Source organism: Falco naumanni, chromosome 13 (genome assembly GCF_017639655.2).
Source record: "Falco naumanni isolate bFalNau1 chromosome 13, bFalNau1.pat, whole genome shotgun sequence".
Lineage (NCBI taxonomy): Eukaryota > Metazoa > Chordata > Aves > Falconiformes > Falconidae > Falco > Falco naumanni.
Window position 1 is genome coordinate 10,693,368 of NC_054066.1, and position 23,313 is coordinate 10,716,680.

At 40.8% G+C, this 23,313-nt stretch overlaps 1 protein-coding gene across 10 annotated transcripts in view; it reads right to left on the reverse strand.

The window, feature by feature from the left end:
- Window positions 1–23,313, reverse strand: part of DOCK10 (dedicator of cytokinesis 10) — a 134,094-nt gene that overhangs the window by 101,277 nt on the left and 9,504 nt on the right. Inside the window, exon 1 of one of the 10 annotated variants that reach the window (XM_040612986.1) lies at window positions 11,647–11,935. The exons of 8 other annotated variants lie outside the window; for them this stretch is intronic. In XM_040612986.1, coding sequence (XP_040468920.1) covers window positions 11,647–11,748 — 102 coding nt within the window. In that variant the 5' untranslated portion in view covers window positions 11,749–11,935. Of the gene's footprint in view, window positions 1–11,646; window positions 11,936–23,313 lie in introns of those variants that run through there. One more of the 10 variants, XM_040612987.1, reaches the window with a different exon arrangement.

Below are 23,313 nucleotides of genomic sequence, written 5' to 3' on the forward strand. Positions count from 1 at the left end.
CTGAGCTCATGTAAGAACAGTGGAAGTGAGGAAGTTGGGCCAGTTGTAACAGTCACTTTCCATCTGGTAACTCAATAACAATCCGTCAGCTCATTACAGAGACCAAACCCACCAGATTAATTTACCCGTCACACTCAGGAATACTCTTTCTCCGTAAATACATGTAGGCAAATAGATGGACACAATAAGAACTGAACACAGGTATGACTCTGAGCTAATATGTTTTAGAATAAGTAACTTCCTAATTTCCTCACGGTCTTACACAGTCCCATCTCTTGAACTGCTGGTAGCTTGTGAATGCCACCACATTGTTTTACTTGGTAATAATCCAAGGTTTTTCTCCTGGAATAAACCATCTGGCACCCATCCTCAGTTTTTCTTGTCAGAAACAGGATTAGTATCATTGTACTAACGCTATTATTGCCTGTAACAGTGGTAAAGTAAGAAACCACCATTAAGAACAGCCAAACAAAAGTAAAGTCACACTGTGTCGAAATACAATCCAAAAACAGAAAAAGTGAAGCCCACCTGACATGCTAGAATACATTAAACAAATGAAGAGTCATGTATTAAGAGTGACAACATTTGCTTTATTTAGAGACTTAAGCATCAGAAACAGGAAACAGGAACGGGCCAGAGAACTACTAGAAGGGATAGAAAAGCCAGCAATGACAGAAAAAGGACACTAGTGGAAAGCAAATGCAGAAACACTTCTTCAGTTGCATGCACTGGTGGACGTTAAGCAAGTTGTATTTTACCCACTGTTCTTGCACTGTGCTATCCAGAATAAAAGAAAATTTCCTTCCCTCCCTCTTCCACAAACCAAAACCACAGTGTATTGGAAAAGAAAGCTTTCACATCTTCACGAAACAAACTCCTGCAATAGACAATCTCATGAATCTCCATCATATTTGATTATATATGTATCATTAACATATGGTCCATTGTACCTATAATGGTCCAAATATACAAGTCTCTCAGTCTTCTGACTTCCTTGTAGAGAGTTCCTGTTTTTTCAGTAAATACAGTAATCTCAAGATTTCTCCCCAGCCCTTGTGAACACTGTTTCCCTTTTACATTAACTTCAAGACTCCTTTTGGTATCAAATGCATCTATGAGAATTTTAATTAAGTATCAGTAACACAGCCACACAAAATAGATTGAAACACTGGGATAAGCATGTTCCTAGAAAGTTATTCAATTGCTGAACAGCTTATGATAGAATCACAGAATAAGTCAGGACCTCTGCAGGTCATCTACTCCAACCCGCTTCTCAAAGCAAGGCAAGCTGGATCAGGCTGTTTGGGAACTTGTCCAGATGAGTCCTGAAAACCTCCAAGGATGGAGATGCAATTTAAAAAGTTGGAGCTGTTCCTTCAACAGTTGAGTCTATTAACTCTCTTCTCAGTCTATTAACTCTCTTAGTCCCATTTGCCCACTTAAGAGTTAACAAACTTCTAAAAATCATTAGTATTTAGCATTTACAGGCCAAACCCACTATCTACTGATGCTGAGACATTTAAGTCTTGTAAAAGATAGAAATGATCAACACATAACAGTAATTAATAGGACTTCTTTAAAAGCTTTTTCTCGAGGAAACTGGTTCACGGATATTGCTGTGGGATGCAAGGGAGAGGGAGGGAAGAGAAGCAATACTTGACCTACCTAAATATGGTGTATCTTTAACTACCAACTCCCAGGAAACCACCAAAAGTTCTGTCTGTATGAATAAAATAAAAAGTGATTCTGACATACAGATACTGTGCTAGATTCCTTCCTAGGTGAACCTGGAGACTTTTAGGAGAGTTATGAAATAGATTTGGGATAGTTTACAGGAAAAAAAAGAAACTTATCTAGAGGAAGGCCACCGTAAAACACAAAAGGGCCAAATGGGAAGAAACAGCTTTAAGTTTAATTTAGGTTATGTGACAGGAGTCTATAGCAGCGTGTGATGTTCAGGTAAGACAAGGCACGCTGCTAGGACACATAAGACTTCATATTGACCCAGCCATGTCACCTTAGACTGTCCCAAGCTGGCACCAGCCGGTACCAGCTGATGTTAATATATCTAGTCCTGCTCAAGAAATGTCGGTTTGAGTAGCAGCCGTATCCTTCAGTGAGGTTTCGGTCTGCCGTTTACCGACAGTGGTTCCCCATAGCGATGCAGTGGGCTCATCCAACCATCTCACCATGCACAGCTCGCCCTCGTTTCCTTTCAAGTTATGTTGAGTCACCACAGTATCCTTTAACCACAAGTTTTAGAGTCTCTTTCACTAAATCTACCATTTTATCTATCTATTAAGTATTCCTATATAGACGTAAGTTTTGAAGAGAAAACACCAGCGCAGAATGAGTGTACACACTCTGCTGAACCACTTCTTTGGGGAGCGATGTCCAGATCTGAACAAAATTCACTCAGTCCCAGTTCAGCAGAAAGCAAACTTATAGTACTGTAACTGTTAATCACTTACAAGAAAACTCAATGTGAAAGTGGAAAAAACCCCATGCACTGATGTTTAAGAGGTACAAGTCTTTCATGCAGACATTTTTCCTGTGTAGCGGTTTCACTAAAAGATGTACGTTTTCTGCAGCAAGTTTGTGACATTGACTACACTGAGAACCCTGCTCTCCTTGAGCAGATACTGTTAGGCTAAGAGTATTGCAACAATCTCAACTTTTACTAAGTCAGACATGCCATAAATGTCCACTCTTCAAAACCCAAGATATGTCAACACAATAGTAATCTAGGTCAGATGCTCCTTGGAAACGTTGTGGATATTAGCTTTCAAAATCCTTCAAAAACCCATAATGTAAGGAAATTACTTAATTAGCCACCTTCCCATTGAAGTCATAGACTAAGAAGGAGCTGGGGAATCCCCAATATCATGGGATTTCTCTTGAAATATGGGGGAATCCCACACAAGTGCATGGCATTTGCAGGTTCTCTATGCCAATGGAAACTACCCTTTTTGCTGGGGCTGGCAGAACGAAGAGGTATTCCTTCTTCCCCCTGGAAATCCCTGTGAGGCTGGGGTAAGCCCAGTTACATCTCCTTCAAAATTAACGTCACTCAGATGTTTTGATGCAGGTGGAGGCAGGGCAAGCTGTGTCACACTGGTGTCTCTTTTCTCTACAGAAGTGGCAGCACTCAGAAAGCCACTCCTGAAAGCTGTCTGAAACACTCCGGGGGAAAAGTTCTCCTTGACAGCTGCAAGGTCATTTACGTGAGACAAGAATGCAACTCAAGAAAACCCTGAAGCGGAGAGACACAGCGAAAGCATGAACATCCCTGTTCCCTCAGTACTAATTCTCTTGCTCTCAGTGCTGCAAAGTGCACGATCACTTTCCATCAGGAAACATTATAATATATGTTAACAGAGAAGTATTAGGAGAAAGTCTACACATCAAATTGTAACTAAATATAAGTAGACGTGAGGTTGCCAAAATTACTGCAAAACTTTTCAGTGAAGCACTTCAGTATTTATGGTGTTTTTTTCCTATTGATGCTCTGACAAATACCATTCTTGCTTCTACAACAGTACAGCAAAGTCTTGTATAAAATGCAATACTGTGTTATGCCAGCTTCCATGAATCAGAGATGCAAGTAACAGCCCATCCTTGTCAATACACTGACTGTGGAGGTAATCGAGTCCATTCCATGGCAACATCACATATGACAATATAATAAACATGATGCCTCTCGTTATCAGTTCTGGATGTTCTTACAAACCTTAAGACTATGCAACATGGACACCGACTCCATCCTTTGCAGAGTCAGTATTCTGGACTTGGCAAAGCTTACCACTACAATGCTTAGTATTGCGTTTGTGATGGGAAATGGCAGCTGGTTTAGTTAGCAGTTTATCTCTAGAAGGCATGAAATGACTGCTCAGTTTTCTCGTCACAGGCAGACAGAAGCAGCATTGTTGGGATTTTCTCCCTGCGAGCACTAGCAGAGATTTGTAAATGAGTAGGGCTGATTTAAAGCTAATTTAATAACCATAGTGCTGCCTCTTCTCAATTTAACTTGTCTGTTCTTTTTGGAAATAGACCAACATAGCAATCTGTGCCAAGATCGAATTATGCTGGCTCGGATTTTTATAATGCTTTTTATAGTCTCTCTATCTCAAGTGAGTAATGAATTACATTTAGTTGTACTGAAACAGTTGTGAATACATGTAGTAAAAACGCACTCTCCAATCCTCACCTGCTACAGCAATCACAGCAGTACCATTTACTTCACACCCCGATAGTGTTGTGGAGCGTACTTCTGTATGTTGTTGACCCAACTTTTCCAAGCTCTTTTTGATTAGTCAAGAGACCTTTAATGAGCACCAGAGCCAACACCACAGAGGGATAATCACTACTTAATTACACAAGTGAAACAGCCCAGATTCCACCAGTGACGTACAGCTTGATCACCACCATATTCTGGTCTAAGTACAAAAGCATTATTTTTCCCAGCAATAGTGACCAAAAATATCCACATAAATGGTTTTACAGAAACAGATATGGTACCTGGCTTGCCTCCAGCTGCACAGACATTGTGCATTGATGCTAGTACCCATCTTCTCTTCATAATTATAGGATAAAATGACTTATATATCATCTTCCTGAAGTCGTATTTCTGTGAACACTCACTAAAAGAGGAAATGATGCAACCGAGACCAACAGCCTCTGGATAGTCATCCCAAGTACTTGCCCATTCTAAAAATAAACCAGACTAAATGTTATAATTCTCTAATGCTTTAATGATATATTATTCCCAGACACCAAATCCTGACTATCTGAAATTTACTGAATTTAATACAGATGTTGAAATAAATTTATTTTCTTCCTCATGCCAGGAAGAAGAAAATTAAAGAAACAAATAAACAGAAAGAATTTAAGCTGATGGACTTTGGTTACCTGGACTAAAATATCTTCATGACAGGAGGATTCACTATACGTTCATAACAAGAGACAAAAGAATTGTGATGGCCAGACTGGCCAAGATTAAGAGGACTCTGATTTTTAATTTATCCAAGCTATGGCTTGTCTAAAATTACAATTCTTTCTGGTACACATTTGAAATATTGAAACGGGCAGCAGAAAGGGCCACTTACTGAAATAATGGCATCACCTTCCTTTGTTTTTGTTTTTTTTTTGTAGACTTCTCAATGATACTATTAACTAAGCCAAATCCTACTAAAACTCACAACAGCAAATTAAATTACTTTCTGGTATGACATCAATGGGAAGTGCTTCTCACACTTCTTGTTCTTCCTTTCCTTTCCCCAGTTAAATACGGTCTCTGGCATAATACATTACTGTAGATTATTTTTTTAAATACATTTAATATATGTAGTTAATTTTATTCCACCAGGGTGGACCAATTTAAATTAAATATTTCTTTGCCAAGCCTGTCCAAACTGAAGCTAAAGAACAGTCAGATCTCCATGACTTTTGGAGGAAGTGTTGTCTAAAGGCTGAATTTAACCCTATCTTCAGATGTGCTAGCGATACAGACTGCCCAGCAGCTCTGAGGTGTGCTTAGCTGAATATTCAAGGAGCTGAAGCCGATGCTAGAAAACCATTTGCCTTTTATGGATTCACCAAAACTTTCACCTTTTTGTAGGACCGACGTGTGTTTCTATTCACCATAAGCCAGTACAGCTGTTTGATTCCTGGGGTAACTTCCATGGGGGTGCACCTTCTTCCTGCACCAGGTGAGATCACGGTGAGCAGTCAGAGGACCCAACCTGCTCCTGGCAGCGAGTCCCACAGCAGCGCTTGTACTCAGGGAGCAGAGACAGCACAGCCACGCGTGGGGATGATGGTGTCCCTAACACCTGCCAGCATCTGAGGTGGAAGTGACAGGTCTCATCAACTTAAAATGCTCTCACCCCACAGGGCTGATCTCTCTCCAATCCCAACACAGTCCACTTTGTGTTATGGATTGTCTTTAAGGAAAAGAAGTTTTGCATTTCAAGCACAGGGGAGGAAATTCAGGGTCTGCAAAAGGTATTCGTAAAGGACAAGGAAACACAGCCAGAACCAGCAGGCAGATGGTCCCTCCTTTTATTTTAGATCTTGCCATTTTTACAATTGCTTGGCCTGGTATGCATCTATTTGCAGTCAAACAACTCTCTGGCCACATTACAAAGGCTACATTTGGCTCAGTATGTGATTCACAGTCAACAATATTAAAATTAGTGGTACAAAGAAAATTTTCTGTGACACTGCTTCCCTTTCACCCTAAAACACATTCGCTTGTCATGTCCAAAATGTTTAATTTGCCATGTCTTTCAGCAAACCTTGGAGAATTACACTTGGAAAGAATCCAGCCAGTCTTTCAGGGCTGCACAGTGCCACTGATACACTCTTCAGTGTCAACAGTGAAGCCGACATGCCAATAAATTTCATTAAGGGGATTGCCAGTTCCCACAAGATTCTGGTACAGAGAAAATTGCAAAGAATTACAAAAAGAATTAAACCCCCAAATTCCTAGTGATTCAGCAATTAGTTTCCAAAATGCTATAGTACCTAGCAACTTAAACAGTGCAACAGCAGGGAAACCTGGGCAAAATGCTGCTGGGAATAAAAGAAGTGAAAAATAATTTTCTTTCATTAAAGCCTCTTTATTCAAAGAAAATTCTGATTGACACCAATAAAGGATTTTCTTGACTAAATGAGACTTACTCTGCACAAATACAGCTGGGATGGGGTGAATCCCAATTGCTTACATTGGAAATTACCATTGTTTTGCGGATCAAAATCTATAAAGGTCTACTTTGCATATTTTCCAGCTTTAAAAGTTACTCTAAGAGAATAATACAATGTGTTAAATATTTGAAAAATGGGTACAGCTATCATCCGGATGAGCCTGCTCATATCATTTTCATTTTAAATCATGGGCCAGATTTAAGCCATCAGAGACTTACAGTGGCACACAGACACATAACCTCTCCAGCAGCTGGCTTGATGACTGACCAGGGTTCAGGCTACTCAAACCACAAAGACTTGTTCTCAGGCATCTGGCAGTGACCTACTCTTTCTATTACCTTTTGTTTCTCAAGTTAGAATTTATCATTGCTTTAGTTATGAATTTTGAAAGTGTCTGGCCTTGTAAAACTATCTCACTCATGGTTAAATTCTGCAAGCCACACAAGACTGTTGGTTCAGCTGGGGGGGGGGGGGGGGGGGGGGGGGCAGGGAAAGGGGATGCTTCATGCTACGCTCGACTTAGTCATAAGTGTTTCCTGAATTCTGTTTCTCAGTCACAATTATACATCTGTCATTGTAGCCTTGCTGCAATGTTTTCTGAATCTGGAAAGTATATGAAGTATATGCATGGGCAGGTACGCATGTGCATCTTCAATGACTAGTAATTGCTATTTTAGACATTAGATAAAAGCACCAATATAGTCTGCAAAATATTCAAGGTAACAAGAAAGCAACTTACTTGTCCTCTGTGTTTATACAGTAGCTGGAAACCTTTTTTTTACAAAGGAGATTTCATTTAATCAGAAAATTACTGAAATCAGCATTATCATGCCACTGACAATAAGACCTTTATAGAAACTGCTAGGGTTTAAAATTAAATTTAATGTATTAGCTTTTCAAAATGTCAGAGCTGACGCCTTCTCAATAGTGAGTACTTCAGAAGCCTAGACTAAATATTTGCCCATAGGTCACTTCAGGGGAGAAACAAGAAAGTCTTGTAAAGTATCTTAAGGTTTGGTTGTGGTTTTTTTAATTTACACAGACCTCTAACCTGGCACCACTCAGCCACTTCGCTCCCCTTACCTGACCTTAGCCAGAAAATAAAAGTGCAGTTATAGCAACAAAAGGTTTTCTTTACATCTACCATGCTGTATCTATTCATGAAGAAAGCAAGCAAAAGCCAAAGGCACGGTTCACTCATCTTCATACAGGCACCTGAATAGACAGGTAGGATATGCTGGAAGGGGACTGGGAAGAAGGGATGGGAACTGTGGGGCAGCAGAGAGGACCGCCTGATGCAGAGCTGGAGCGTTCGCCCCAGCCACTTGCCTCATCAGTGATTACGTCACCCCTGGGAAGGAGAAGTGTGTTGTCCTGCCCTGGGCACCACAAAGGGGATGCTGGAGTCAGTCTACTTCAGCTGTTCTGTAAACACTCTTTGCTTCATGTTCACTTTTTCTAGAATGGTCTCAGGCAGGCAGATTCATGGTTGCAAACAGGAACATCAATAAAACCTTCCTGCAACCTGCACGTAGTGGATTTGACCAGGGCTTTTAAGCTTCCACTACAAAGTTTATGTCAACAGCACTTCTGACTGTGTACACACACATATATAAGATCATTGTAGTCTAAGAAAAATCTACATTAAAAAAAAGATGCTCCCTATTTTTGCCCTGAAGTTGTACTCAGATGACCCTCATAGCAAAGACAGAAACCCAGCTCTGACACCTACAGCATCTATATGGCAACAATAGAACTTATTACAACAATAAGATCAGACCAAACCAGACCCCCCTGTTTGTGCAAAGTGGAGAAGGCAGGTGGAGCGATCTACCCACAGTCATCTGTGTACAGGTTCAGGGGAGGGACAGAAGGGACAGGTGCCAGGTGTTCCTAGCTCACCTGCTCCTCCACCAGGTTCATCTCGCACAAACCTGCTGCTAAAACACTGGTGTATTTTACATTAACACCGTGTACAGCACAGAATTGTCTTTAAAAACATTTTTACTTACTTTAAAAATTAAATGTTTCTTTTTAGTAGACTTTGTTTTTAGAGTACATTGGAGACTTTTTTTTTAAGTACCTTTAAAGGATTGAAGTGAAAACTCTGATATCTGTTCATTAGATCATGCTCTGATGCTAAAGACTTTGATCGTTATCGTGAGTCTGATGATGAAGTTGCAAGACAGCACACAAGCAAACTACATTGCCCGTTTTCACTTAAGTCCTAAAATTTAGATATATGAACTGCTAGACCTGTAGACTGAGAAAACAGCTTCTTTGAAAGGGGCTCAACCACTTCAGAAGCCCCTGAAGCAAAAACAACTGCCAAAAATATTTGCATTAGCTCTAAATAAACTTTTCAAAATACCATTTAACTTCTAGAGAGTACTTAGTAATAAGTCACTGTCCCATAGGGCAAATCTCATATATGTTGTTCTGCTTCATTTTACTCAGTGAATATCTCTCTTTTTCTATCTACACTATGGTTATTTACCTCTTAGTTAAAGATATTTTTCAAGCTACATATCTGAGTAAATAATGGAAAGTTATTTCCACAGAGGCTTTATCTGTAAAAATTAGTGTCACCCATATATGACCATTATAAACTCAGCCCCCACAATGGTGTTAAAATTGTAATTGTTTCCTTGACATCAGCTACCTCCTAATCAATTATCTAGCTATCAAGTCATTTACACACACAATGTAAATGTAAGCAAAATCTGGTCAACCACACTGAGCTCAATCGACAACCTACAATCAATTAAAACTAATCAGATCATAATTAGTCTTAAAAAAATAAAAGGAGTTTCCAGCAAATAACACAAGTCCATCTACAGAAAATACAGGTCTAAATGTAGTATATTAAGAAATGCACTCTTTGAATAAGGTCCCCGTATACAAAAGCCTTTACGGCTGCGGTGGGAGCTAAGACCACTTTGAAATCTGCAGCATCAGAGGTGCGGAGGACTGATGCATGAAGGAGAGATGGGCTCCTGCTTGATAGCAAAAAGTGCCTGTAGGCCAAAGATTTAACATGCTCCAATTATGAAATATTGGGTAGAAAGACATAGGTCACAAGCCACAAAAGTAAAGCCAAGTGTGCCCGCATTTCCTAAGGGCTAAACAAACTATTGAGAAATATACTCGCCGAGTAACATGAGTGACCCCATCTTAGTCTATCTTATGTCTGAAAAGAACAGAAATCAGAACAGATTCCCCTGAAACCCCGAGTTATGTCCTCGACACTACAGCAGCCAGACACTTCGCAGGAAGTGCAGCGTGAACCACAAGACTGATGAAAGAGGCACGTCCCTACTTCCCATTACAGGCACCACGCAGCTACAAGCGCTCTAAGGTTTAGGTCAGAGTATGACACATTTTATTGACTCTTAGAAATCACAACAGTTTAAAAGTTCTTTTGCACCACTAAATGGAACAGACTCTCAGCTTCTGTTACCTGAGGATACAGGCAAAAATGAACAAATATATTCCCCTCTACCTGCAGGCAATCTACCCATTTATTGTCACTATTTGGGCTTTGTTGTATTTCCAGGCATACTTTCCTGTAAGGCTTCAGCCACTTCCAGGAAGCACCATTCAGGCAGTCAGGATTTGCACAGTAACAACAAAAATCCTTCCTAACCAGGATTTAAGAGGATAAATCAAGGTGCAGTGCGTACCTCCTACCAAAGTCTTGTGAACTGCGAGGGTTAGATGCTTTCACCAGCACCACCAGCATTCATTCTTGGGACCCAAGACCATGAAGCTTCAACTTGGTATCTTCAACTGTATGCCATTAGCTCAGGGCAGCAGGAACTACACTGTGGTCTTTTCAAAAAGATCCATTTCCATATAAAATATCTATCCAAACAAGCAAACCCAAACGCTCTACTAGATGGGCCACAAACTGTCTTAACCAATCTGTGACCAAGTGTTACAACAGCAAAGTTATTTTCCTTCCTATTTAAAAAAGTTAATGAAAATACTCTTCCTCAGTGTATTATCACTGATTCTTTGTTACACTGGACATGCAGAATAGCCACGAAAGAGCCTCCAGCATGCGCATGCAAACACAGCTTGTAATTGGATATACAAAACTACAGAAGAACACTAAACACCTCTTGCCACAAGGATCCATTGTCTCCAAATCATTCTTGGGGAAGCCATTAAACATTTGACATCTAAAGTGATCTCTCAAGTTAAGTGAGTAAATTGAAAACTGGTACTTGCCTAAGGCTTCTCAACAGACGGGTCTATGCTTTTTAGCTAAAATTGTCTACAGTTTCAATCTCGGTCAGGAAAGCCTAGGAAAGCCGTTAATGTGAGGTGCCCGGTGCCACACAGCAGAGCTGCAGAAAGCATAGTCCTGGCTCAAAGCCATCACTGGCAAAGCTACTGTCTAGCTCGTGGGACAGAACCTCACTCCAGCTTTCCACCAAGAACTCTGGAGCTTTCTCCATTTGCTCACTGCACTGCAGAAGGACAGTGGCTTTCTCCTCATCCTCCTCGTCCCAAGAAGCATAAATCACCCATAGAAGATTGTGAGATCTAAACCAGCATGGAGTAACTTTTGTACTCCATAAGCAGCATTATGGATTTTCATGGAACCAGCCACCAAGCAGGTGTTACCAGGCGCCAGAGGGACTATCACATATTGCTGCTGTCAGTACATGTCTGATTGCTGTACAGCATCACATCAGTTTCCCTAATGCACTTGAGTTCTATAAACTCCCGAATTCCCTGTGCTTCAGTCTCAGACTTCAGTAATCATTCTCCAATGTTCAGCACCTCATCACATGGACTGATGGGACTCAAGTCAGTCCCACATATACATGAAGGAATAAATCCTACTCTCTCCTACGTGTAGCCTGAAGAGTGTTTGACCTGTAATTTCTTAGCAATTTCATTGAAGAGATGGAAGAAGGGGTGCATACTCACGCAGCTTAATCTGTGAATTTCTCCTTGATTCACTCGCCTAACGGTCCTTCTTTTCCTCCGCAGTTCACTGGTCTCCCTTTTGAATCTCCCACGAAAGCTCATTGTATCCGTAAGAATTCAAGCCGCAAACAAATCTCTCTTTTAAAAGCTGTGCTTCTTCAACCTCTTTCCTTCAGCAGCTTCAGCGTAACAACTGGAAGCTGCACATACTGTTCAAGGGGGAAGTATGTCTAAAACTTACATGCTGTATCCACAGTAACTGAACAGGAGGAAGAAAACCAGCAATAACTCATTTCTTCCTGTGAATAATATTCTGCTATTAAGGCAAGAGTGTCTCATTAAGCCATAAAAACACCCAGCCCCCGCCTCTAATGCAAATCAAAATAGGAAGTTGTAGAAAAAACGTTTGCAACTGAACATCTATCTTTGTCTCAAAACCCATTACATCCTTTCTCCTCACCACCCTCCCCGATTCAAAAGCGAAAACAGCTGCACTCTTACTTCATGTACACGTATGTCTGCAAGCTAAAAAGAAGGCAGTCACAGAACCACCACCTCCTACCAAGCCCCTCTGTAGCAGACTTCAATTGCAGAGCGCACACCAACAGGTTCGTGCTGTGGGGCCCAGAATCACCTCTGCTTTTGGACCAAGGTAACAGTTCCCCTTTCTAAGTGGTGTAAAATACCAGTAAGAGGAAGCACCCTGCAAATTCCTAAAGCTGAAGACAGTTTTAAAAAAAATAGAAAAATAGACATATTTATATGCCAATATTCAAAAGACATATTTGGCTTCTAGAAACCTAGGTTTAGAAGTGCCTGTCACGAGCCAACTAAGAAAAAAATAAATTGGTGCTTGCTTCAACCCTGCTCCCACCTCAGGCGAGAGTAAAGCTGCCAGACGGAGCCTGTTCCCCAGCTGCTGCCCCATAGCAGCTCCCCTACCCCACGACCCCGTGCAGTGGCAATCACAGTGGCACCCCGACAGGATAGAAGCCCCTCAATTGGTGCCTCAGAACCACAGAGGCAACAGGAACAGAGACACAGGCAATCAAATTATTCCTAATTAAGGTAGAGACTCACCCAATGGTCAGCTGTCTGAAGGTTGGCAGGGCACAAAGGTCTTTTAAAACTGAACAAACCCCCTCAGTGCCCACACATGTGCATGCACACACACACAGACCCCTTTCTTCTCCTTTGTTCCAGCTGAGGATTCATCCTGCTGTAGCAGCAAAGCTGCATTCCCCTATGCACATAGTCTTTATGGGGCATGCATTAGGTTTTTTTATTTTAACATCAGTGTCCATAACCAAGACAAACTGATAGTTTTTCTGCTTTTTCATTCTGGATTTTTTGCAAATTGGATGCTAAGCATTTTTTTTACAACTTGTTTTAATTAAGTACTGTCTGAGATCTGCAACTTTACCCTGAGTGCCTTTTTTTTTTTTTTTCTTTTTCTTTCCAGCAAAAAATTCTGAATTCTATGAACTCTTTCACGCATTTTTCAGCCTTAGTAACATTTGATCCAAAGTAACAAACCTCTGCAGAATTTCCACATGATTATTCCACATGCTGGATTTCCACGCCAAAAGCACAGTCACATGAGCCCAGCATGTCTGATCTGAGCACTACAAATCAATGCATCAATCTGACCAGTTTGCTTTCATCTTCCTCAGTTAAAACATGGTGTCACTTTATGAATTAAAAACCCATCTCATCATTATCTTTGTCTTTAAGAAGATCAACTCCTTTAAACTGAGTGTTGCCAGCCTGCTGTGTGACTGCTTAAGACAAATTTCACTGTACTCCTACTTAGTGGTGAAAAGCATCCGTGTTTGGCGCTAGAAAACAGAAAAGACAACAGAAACCATTTGCCAAGGTATGCAGACATTTCAAGTGGCTACCAATATAGCACCGCAACGTTAACCAAGTTGGAATCACCCTTTTTTCTCTCAAATCACCATGCTATCTGAGTCCCAAGTGCCTCTCACATAACATTGTGAACGCAGCTGCCAAGACAAGCGGTCCTTGCCAGAAATTAAATTTAATCCTGGATCCATCAGCTCTGCTGGCCTAATTTTCAGCAGGTATCAATTCCTCTCAGAGGCTGCTTCACCCGTCCAGTCCTTTCTGTAACTGTCACACAGAATGAGCCGATCCCCATCTTTCCTTTCCTCAGGATGGCTCTGTTCCAGCCTCCGGCAGCGCCGAGGAGCCCTTCCAGGGCACTCTTTCCACTGAGATAAGGGTCACCGCTGCTTCCTGAAACTTTGATGAACTTGTGTTACTCCCAAATAATACAAAAGATGAACTTTGGTTCAAGTTTCCAGCTGGTCCTTATTCAACATACAGCATGAGTATCTTTTGTCCACAAGATTTTAATCCCTAGTATTATTAAACCTAATTTCTGTATCTCTGACAGCCAGTTTTTCAGACTCGACGCTAAAGATGCTGAGCATTAAATTTTCTCAACACCAATACATCAAAAGGTTGAAGCAATGAAATACAAATAAGCTACAGCATTCACACAGAGATATAAACAGAACTAATAGTAAACAACTGCAAATAAAGATTCCACTTTCTTAGATCTGTTTTGAATGCAGATTCCTCTAACACTTGTAATGGGGAATAACATCACCAGTCAAATGTCTAATAATGCTTTGTCCTGTAGCAGAAATACAAAAGAAACTTCATTAGCATCAGTGTGACTGTAAAAGATTCTCTAATTTTTCCTTAAAGTCTTCTCTATCTCTTTGAATAAAGATAACAGGCACTTCAAGGTGATCATCAAGCACCTGCACTGCTTTTAAATTCAGAACTATTATGTATAATCCATAACTTAAATTATCCCGAGGAAAGACCTACTAGGTCACAGGAAATTCACAAGCCTTGGTTTCCATCTGTGAACTGCTCTATTAGATTCATATAGTAAAAATAAGGATGTTGAAACACTTCAAAAATAATAAAATATGTAAAGTTGTCAACTCAATGTTTTATCACCCTCTGCTCTGCTGCCTCTGCTGAACATTTGCATTTGTTCCCAGTATTTTGAAGAAACTTATCAATATCTAGATAGGAAAAATAATATTTGATACCTCTACCCCTGTTAAGGAATAGCTAGGCATTCCCTTTGTTTCAGAACCACTAGCATTTAGTCTTCTGATAGGGGTCACAATTCTGTAACTTGTTTATTCTCTTTTCCTACATTTCTTCTAGAGGTTCTGTCCAACTTATTGGATCTTGGATCCCTTCACTGTCACGTGTCATTGACTTCAGCTTGGATCTTGAAAGCAATATGTAAAACCGTACCACTGGACAACACTAATTCACTGCTACAGTGTATCACACAATCATTGGAAAATGAATTTCACTAGTGCTTTGCTAGCAGCCATATAAAAATTCAGTTCCTGAAGTGTGTATCTTCAACTAACATAAAAGACCTTCCAAAACAGGCTGAATATTTCACTTGCTGTGTAGCAAATACTGAATTCACTGTACTGTCCTTCTAAAATAATATCACCTACATCTCCCATCAAGAATGATCGAGAAAAGATGCATCAGTTAACCGCTGCCTTTCCCCCGCCTCCAAATTTGGTGGCAGGGTGGGGTGTGGAATCACATGCAAAGATCAAATTCATAGCGAGTTTCAGGGAATGAATGCTTCCATTCAGCTCAGGGCTTCTGTCCGGGAGCAACGCCGACACGTACAAACAGAGTGCAAGTCAAAACCAGTCTTGACTAATGTCCATGTATATGTAAATAATTGCACATCCACAGCCATTACGCACCTAATCCTTACTCAGGCCTTTTGTCTAACCAATTTGAAAAACACAGTTTTATTAACAAGTAAGAAAATTCCTTTTGCTGGAACAACCTTCATCAACTGTGCATTATGTTGTTTTGAAATGAAAGACAAACCTCTCAAAAAACACCCACTTGCTTCATTTATAAATTAATACCACTGTGATAACAGTGACACTACCATTCAGGCGGTCTCTGCAGCGTAGACCAGTACTAAGAAATTTGGCTGACAAACTTAACGTTCCACCACTTGGCAGAGTGCAGATAAGATAGCTGCCTACCTTCCTTGAACAGCTTGTAGCATTTCCAGCATGTCAGAGTTCCTGGTAGAACCACAGCAATAAAGTCATTGAAGAAAAACCAAAGGATGCCAGCCATGCCCAACACTCAGCCCTTGGAGCAGAAACAGAAACAATTCTGCACTTTACGACCATGACATTGGCACACGGCTAGCAGGCAGCTGTCAGCTCAGGTACTGGTGAGAAGACCTGGAGAGGCTCACAAAGGGCTCCCTATCTTTAAAACAAAACAACCACCACACTTAAATTATTTTAATTATTAAAAAAAAAGAAGAAGAAGAAAAAAGATGTACACCACATAGCTTTACAGCCTGCTCTGTCCCATATTATGGATGTAGGGTGCAGAACTCACAAAACTTGGAGACTTTGCTGGTATACTCAACTACTGAGGCCAGTAATGAGGAGATTAACACAGTTAATATCCCACAACATGCAGGCGGTGCCAGTGGGTAAGCTATGTTAATACTTACTGATGCTGCATTTCATATATTCCTTACCTGGTCTTCAATTGCAATCCCCCAGGCAGCCCAGCATCCCTGGCTGCTGTACCCTGAACAGGGCAGCAGGGCAGCACTGCTCGGAGTCAGCTGTCTGCACATCTGGGCAAATCAAGCCACATCAGATATAATTTCCCACCCTTTCTGTAGTCAGAGTGCTTGCTAGAAAATTGATTTTAGTGAATGGTAACACACTGCATGTGTTTGCAGATAGGACTGCCAAAAATCTACTGATAGACTGTGAGGCTAAAATTGGGGCGACAATGACTGGACACCACACATTCACTTTATTCACATCTTCCAGGCATCGGGAATAGCATGTGCTCTGTAGTGGATTGCGAACACATGTTAAAACTGTGTTTCCTAGAAGCTTCGTGTCAGACAGGTAAAGCAGATTACTACACTGGGACCAGAAATAGATAGATTTTTTTTTACTAGCACCTACTGAAGAAGATGGAAAGCCCTAGTGACCTCTATCCCAACTCCTTTGTCAAAGACTGAATATTCACCTCCATCTTCTCCCCTCTCCAAAAAAACCCAAACCAAACAACCCCAAATCAACTCAAGAAGAGATCGTCTTTTGGAATGAAATGCTCAGTATTGATCCATGCTTTGAAAATGTCCTTTTTTATAAAAGGGAGGGAAAAATATAAAGCCAAAATATTTTAAACAGAAAGGTAAAAAAATTCAGTTAAAAAAATTTCCATATGACGCAACCTTTTGCAAAGTCACTCTGGTATTGAATCAACTGGAAGTGATTTTTTTGAGAAATATGATTCCACCTATGATCTAACAACTCAAGCTAAAACAAACACTCCACGGAGCCATTAGAATAACTGATGCTCGCCTTTTGCCTACACATCCATCCAGCTCTGACCAGGCAAAGGGCTGGGAATCCATCACAGTTAAAGTGACGCTGGCACACAAGGTGAGGTCTCCAAGGCGGGGGGACAGTGTGCCTACATAAATACCCATGAAAAGAAGCCCCTTAGCTTTGTCAGAGCCCTGCTAACAGATCTTTCCAGACAACAGTCCCCGATGTCAGTGACTCCACCTATGTCAAGCCATTTCTTTTCTTTCTAGCCTGCCAGCGTGCTGATCTCAGCGATTCCTTCCTCCTTGCCTTCACTTCATGCCCCAGATATTAGTGCACTCACGCAGAACTGATCTGTGAGAGGCTGCTGTGCTCCTTCGCCCTAGTGAGAGGCTAAAACACACCCTGTAGCTGAACCGGTGGTGTCAGGAGCTGGCCACAGGCTGCCCTTGCCAGTCCCCGTGCATTGTCAGAGCTGCTAAGGTTCATCTGTGGCTGAAAGTGTCCCCAGGGGGTGAGGAGAAGACCTCGGGATGGGCAGTTTGGCACCTCCCAGCCAGATCTCATGCAGCCCTCAAGGGCCCTTCCAGCACATGTATTTCATCACCTCAAAACAGCCTTTGTAAGCACTCACAAGAGCTTGCTGGTAACACCCATGGTCCAAAAGCCACTTACCAGCCCTTTGCTGATTTTACAGCTCCTAAAAAAACTTCTCACTGTTCCATCTGGGAAGCAGGCTCAGCTGAGCCAGCAGCAGTCCCTCCCTGTCCCGCAGCCTGGGAACACTGCTCCACATGCACACCTTGCCACAGCGATGTTTCTACCAGCTAACCCCACAGGAACACAGATGTAACACCAGCATCATTTCAGCAGCTTTCTAGGCTGGAAACCCACCTGCACCTGGCATGAATAGAATACATTCCCTTGCCACTGGGTGGGAGAAGGGCTTTGCACCTGATGGTGCAACCCCAAGTGCCTCCAGCTACAGCCACACAGCATCATTTACAGAAAACCAGTATGATAGATCTTACACTTGCAGCCCTTGCTCATCTACCCTACCAGCCCTCTGGAGACAGTAGCTACTGGGGGAGCAAGAAGAGCGGAGGGCGCCAGTACTGCACCACGGTGCTACTGGCCGGTCCTCTTTGCAAGTGTGAGGGTCCCTGCTGCACAACAGAGCTGCAGGCTCACACACAGCGCAACCGAGCGCAGTCGTCACGGGCTTCTGTGCTGGGTATCTTTGCACAGGTTGGATAGAAACAGCTATGCTTGTTCTCTTTAGCAAACAAACTGCTGCTTCCTATATCAGCAATCAGGTTGGAAGAATAAACTTTCCATTAGCAATGTTGTCCTGCTGATGCGTACAAAAGCAAAATAGGCAATTACTTCAATTTCTTCTTTAATTTGATCTATTGGGAAATTTCAAACAAACATTACTCTTTTGTTTTCATCTACTTGGACTGGAATTAGTCCTTGATAACAAAACACACAGCGATGAAGGGCCATAAAAGGCGATTAAATAATTAAATAATCTAAATTTACTATCTCTAGATATGTCGATACCGCTGTGATTTTGGCTTCCGCTGCATGCTTTTCTGGTTGTAAATCTAATACTTGCTATTCATGTCTATGCTACGTTGCAGAAATTATTTTTCTTTTTCTTTACAAGAAAAGCTCAGATCAGACAACATCTGGTTTATAAAGAGAATCCACATTTTCACCCAATTTTCCAGCTGGAACAACTGAAGCAAAAGGAGGTCAGGCAACTCACTCATTTACTCAAGGTCACAATCAACATCTACAATGCTGTAATATTGATGTAAAATACCCTGAGATCCTCTTCATTTTATTTTTTTTTTTTTTAAGTACAAAGTACACTCCCCTCCATACGTGTGCAAACTGACTGTACAACCATTACTGTGTTTGATATCTCATATTTCTAACATATATTCAACGTCATAAATTCCTGTATACTCTCTTTTAGTGCCTGTGGGCATCTTAAGCAATTAAGAAAGCAACTGCATATAATAATTCATCATCTGGATCATATAATTGAAAGCTAAATAATGGCATTTTGGAAGAGGCAAAAAGCACATAAATTTCAAAAGCAAAGATGCAAGATTATTTTCTTGTTTTAGTAGAAAGGGAGTGAAATATAAAACCATGCAAGTCAGATTTACATTAGTTGAGTTTGGTATGGAGAAATAAGAAAAAGACAACTTGCATCTTTTTGACATTCCCCTTCTCTTACTGATCTCTTAGTACACAGAAAGCAACACAGTGTAGTCTAATAGATCGTGCCAACACCTGATACAGCATTTCTCACTTTGACATAACTTTCTGTACACCCAGAGAATTGTCTCACCTTTCCAGGCTTTGCTTTTAATTTCTTAGTTAAAACCTCTAATCCTAATTTAGATTTATAACAAATGTGCAGTCCTCAGTATTACCAAAATAAGAAGGTAAAAAACTAGGAAAATACCGAAATGGCAGTGGTTAGGAGCCTTACAGTTTGTAAAAGCCTGTGTAAAGTTAACCAAATATAACCTCAACCTTGGCAAAAAAAGAAATATAATATAATCCATCAAGTTCTACTCCTTCAGTTATCCCAGCCTCACAGCAAGGAATATCCAGCAGAGTGCTGCAGGTCCTGACACACAGACAAGGTACCGTGCGCCAGCCAATACAGGTCCATGCACAGGGACAGTAACTTGCAACAAATGCAAAATAATTCAGGGGAGGGCAGTCAATCAAGCTGATGTACTTGCATGTCTAAGAGGCAAGAACGCCAAGTATAATACTCCTTCAGCAGCAAACGAAGTACTGAATGTTCACCTGGACGCCATGCTAAATTCCATTTTATGTGAGCATGGTCATACCAGGTAGGATGAAAGTTAATTTAACCCAGATTTCTGCACTTGTGAGAATCTATAGCTGCTAAGGTGAAAGTACAGAAAACAGTCAGTATACTAGTATTTCTCCTGAATACTCTTCCAATTTCCACTCCTGCAGGTTCCCAAGCCTGAGGCAGCACCTGCATATTTACTAATTCTCAAAGACTTCCCTCATGAATTTTTCCAGCCATTTTTAAAACCTACACAGACACTATAGAGGCTAAACATTTTGTGGCAAGGAAATCCAGTTTTAATATTCATTCTGGTTTTGTTTTGTTTTTTTTTTTCCTCCAAACATGCCCCTCATTAGTTTCATTTGACAATCCCTACTTCTCTTCTTGAAGAAGAAACTGCAAGCCATCTATATATCTCTGACCATTCTTGACTTTTACGACTTCCACCATATCCCCTCATAGTTATTTTTCAGGCCAGTCCAGGTCTAGTGTTTGTCTACATACACAGTCACAGACTAACTTTGCTGACCCCCCTCACTCTTCTCTGTGATTTTCCAATCCTTTTAAGCCTGTCTTGAATTGTACGAGGTATGAAAGCCCACCCAAGAAGCTGCTATGGAACTCTGCTATCCAAGGACAGATCAAAAAGCTGAATTTATTTATGATTTCCCAGCAAGCTGGAAAAGCAAGACCAAAACTATGTCATTTTTAACACAGTAAATCTGCTCTAAGCTTCCAGGTTCCTTCTGCAAAGCGGAGAGCTGAATCAGAGTAAATCCTCTTCCTTCACTTTCTCCAGATGATTTTCTCTGATGGGATGAGTGTAAGCTAGTTCCTACCCTTGTGTTTTTCCCCACTCTCACATCTTGCTCCCTGTATCCAATGTGCAAAGACAAGCTCTTGGACCTTTATTCTTGCCTTATCATCAAGCCTAAACTGGTCATTGACAACCTGACTGTACCAAGAGTGTTTTGGTTTGTTTGTGTTGTTTTAAAAAAAATAAATAAATAAATTGAAAATTCTGGGGTTTTTTTAGATTTGAAAATTCTGGAAAGTCCAGAAAATTCCCTCTTACTGTAGAAATAGTTGGAACATCCTGACTCATTTCTATTAAGCACCACTTGAGCTGGACACAAAAGAACTGGTCAGAAATCAGAAGCTAAGAGGTTAACTTCTGATTTCCTACAAAAACACGCTCCAGCCAGGCTTAAACAAGTGCCAGAAAAGGATGTGGATAGGAAATAAAGCAGAGCTTACTGCAGTTCCTCCTCACTCAGCTCCTTGTTCTGTCCGAAACACTGCAGACATGGTCTGACTCAAGGAGCAAATCCTTTTGTGAAAATATTTCCAAGAAATACAGTTGTCTTGTGAATGCTTTCTACAAAAAGCAATGTTTAGCCACCAATTCAGATTATTTTTGCAGGCTCACGTAACTTAAAATTGCCTTTGATTTCATTTAAAAAAGGAAAATTGGCAAGCCCTTTGTATGTACAAAAGCTTTTGGCACCTTAAAAATACTATATAAAGAAACTTCTCAGTAGGAGCTGGTACAAACATTTTTGTCAACTCATCTCTCAAACATTTCATTTGGGCAGGTCCTTTTTGGTATATTATTCAGGATATGTTTATATAGTGAAAACATTTTAGAATTACATTTTATTAACTGATGTTTACAGTTTCAATTAGATTTAGAGAAGTAAGGCAAAAACAGATTGGTACAATTCCAGACTTGGATTTACTTTGATCTTTTATATGAAAACCAGAATTATGCATGCCTTAGTAAACATCTCTATTATTTCCAAATAGTTCTTCAGTTCAAACTGCATTCATGAGTTTTCTCTATGTTTCCATACATTCTGCTAAAATATGTTGTATTTACACAAGTGTTTGAGGAATGAGCATGCTATCTATCAGAGCTGCTTGGTCAGAGGATTTCTGAACAAAAGCAGGTGATGGATGCGTGAACACCCCAATGATGAGTCCTTCCCCAGCTGATGTCTTTACTACATTGTCAGCAGAAACAAAATCAGGTGCTACAAGGGGCAAATGGTTATCATGAAGAAGCGAGTTACATCACGAGCAACAAAATATATTGTATATCTTTAATCTTAGAAAATCAAGTCTGTGTAGAAACAGTAAATGTTTCCTCCTGGATGCAGCAGATTCAAGATTAGGATCACTGTCCCTGTATCTTTCATACAATTGCTGCTTGCATTCATCTGAAGGACATGTTATGGAGCACATGCCCAACACCTGGGAGCAGACAGCCAATAAGGGATATGCATTCTCTTGTAACAGGCCAGTTAAAAGGCAAAAGGAGACTCAACTGCAAGGTTGTAAGGCCAAAGAAACCGGACATTCCTAGCAACAAACAAGCTTTTAGATAACTGCTTAGATCACTGCACCTCAATCAAGGGCTGTGCCCTTGCTTAAAACCAAAGAGCTAATGGTGGTCAATAGCCGGAGGAACTCAAGCACTGCAAAAGCCAGAACAGTCACAGCCTGAATAAGCAAATTCAGGCACAAGTGCCAGCTGGCAGGTGGAGAGACGGAACAGGCAGCTGGACGCTCTGCTTGCTTTTTCTATGGAGCTCTAGGGAGATGAGAAAAAGCTCCTCAAGAACATGGGAGAACAAGTTAAAGACATGGAAAGAGCTAAGACACTGAAAAGAAAGAAGTGCAGATCATCTCTGTGAACACTTTTTATTCTTTACCTTCAAGCCCCAAGCATCCAAAAGCGAAAAAAAAAAATAGGCCCAATTCCAAGCTGTCTCTCCCAAGAACTTGTCCTCCTCTGTAATCCCACTAAGATCAAATCTCCTATAGAGATAGCTGCAATGCATGTTTGCACATAATTTACTAACAGAAGAAACATTTCAAAAAGGACAGTAGAGCATCTGGTTCCAGGAATCTACATATCAGAAATTAATCTCTTTACTGTTAAGGTTTACCCTCTGAAACTGCTAATTTTAGCGCAGAAGTCACAGCCTGTGGAAAACATCAAGGTAATGCCAAACCCTTATTAAAATGCCAAAGAAAGTTATAAGTGGTGACATGATGCTCAACTCCCAACATCTAGTTTCATAGCTAACCACTGATTGATCCAGCAAGGCCACATACATTTTCCACTCTTAACTTCATGCTTTTTTTTTTTTTTTTTTTGGTGGGGGAGATGGTGCAAGTGGGAAGAAACATGGAAGCAGCACAGAATTACACTTCTGAACTGTTTTACTGCATTAAGTCAAACCCCTATTCTACTGGATTTGCACACATATAACTAAGAACTGAATCCGGCCGCCTCATCTTCAAGCAAGTATCAATAATAATGAAAAGAAAATGAGCACAGCAGTTGACAGATGAGAAGTTAGGAAAAACAAACACCAAAGGCAAGAAGTGTTCAATTCAATTGTT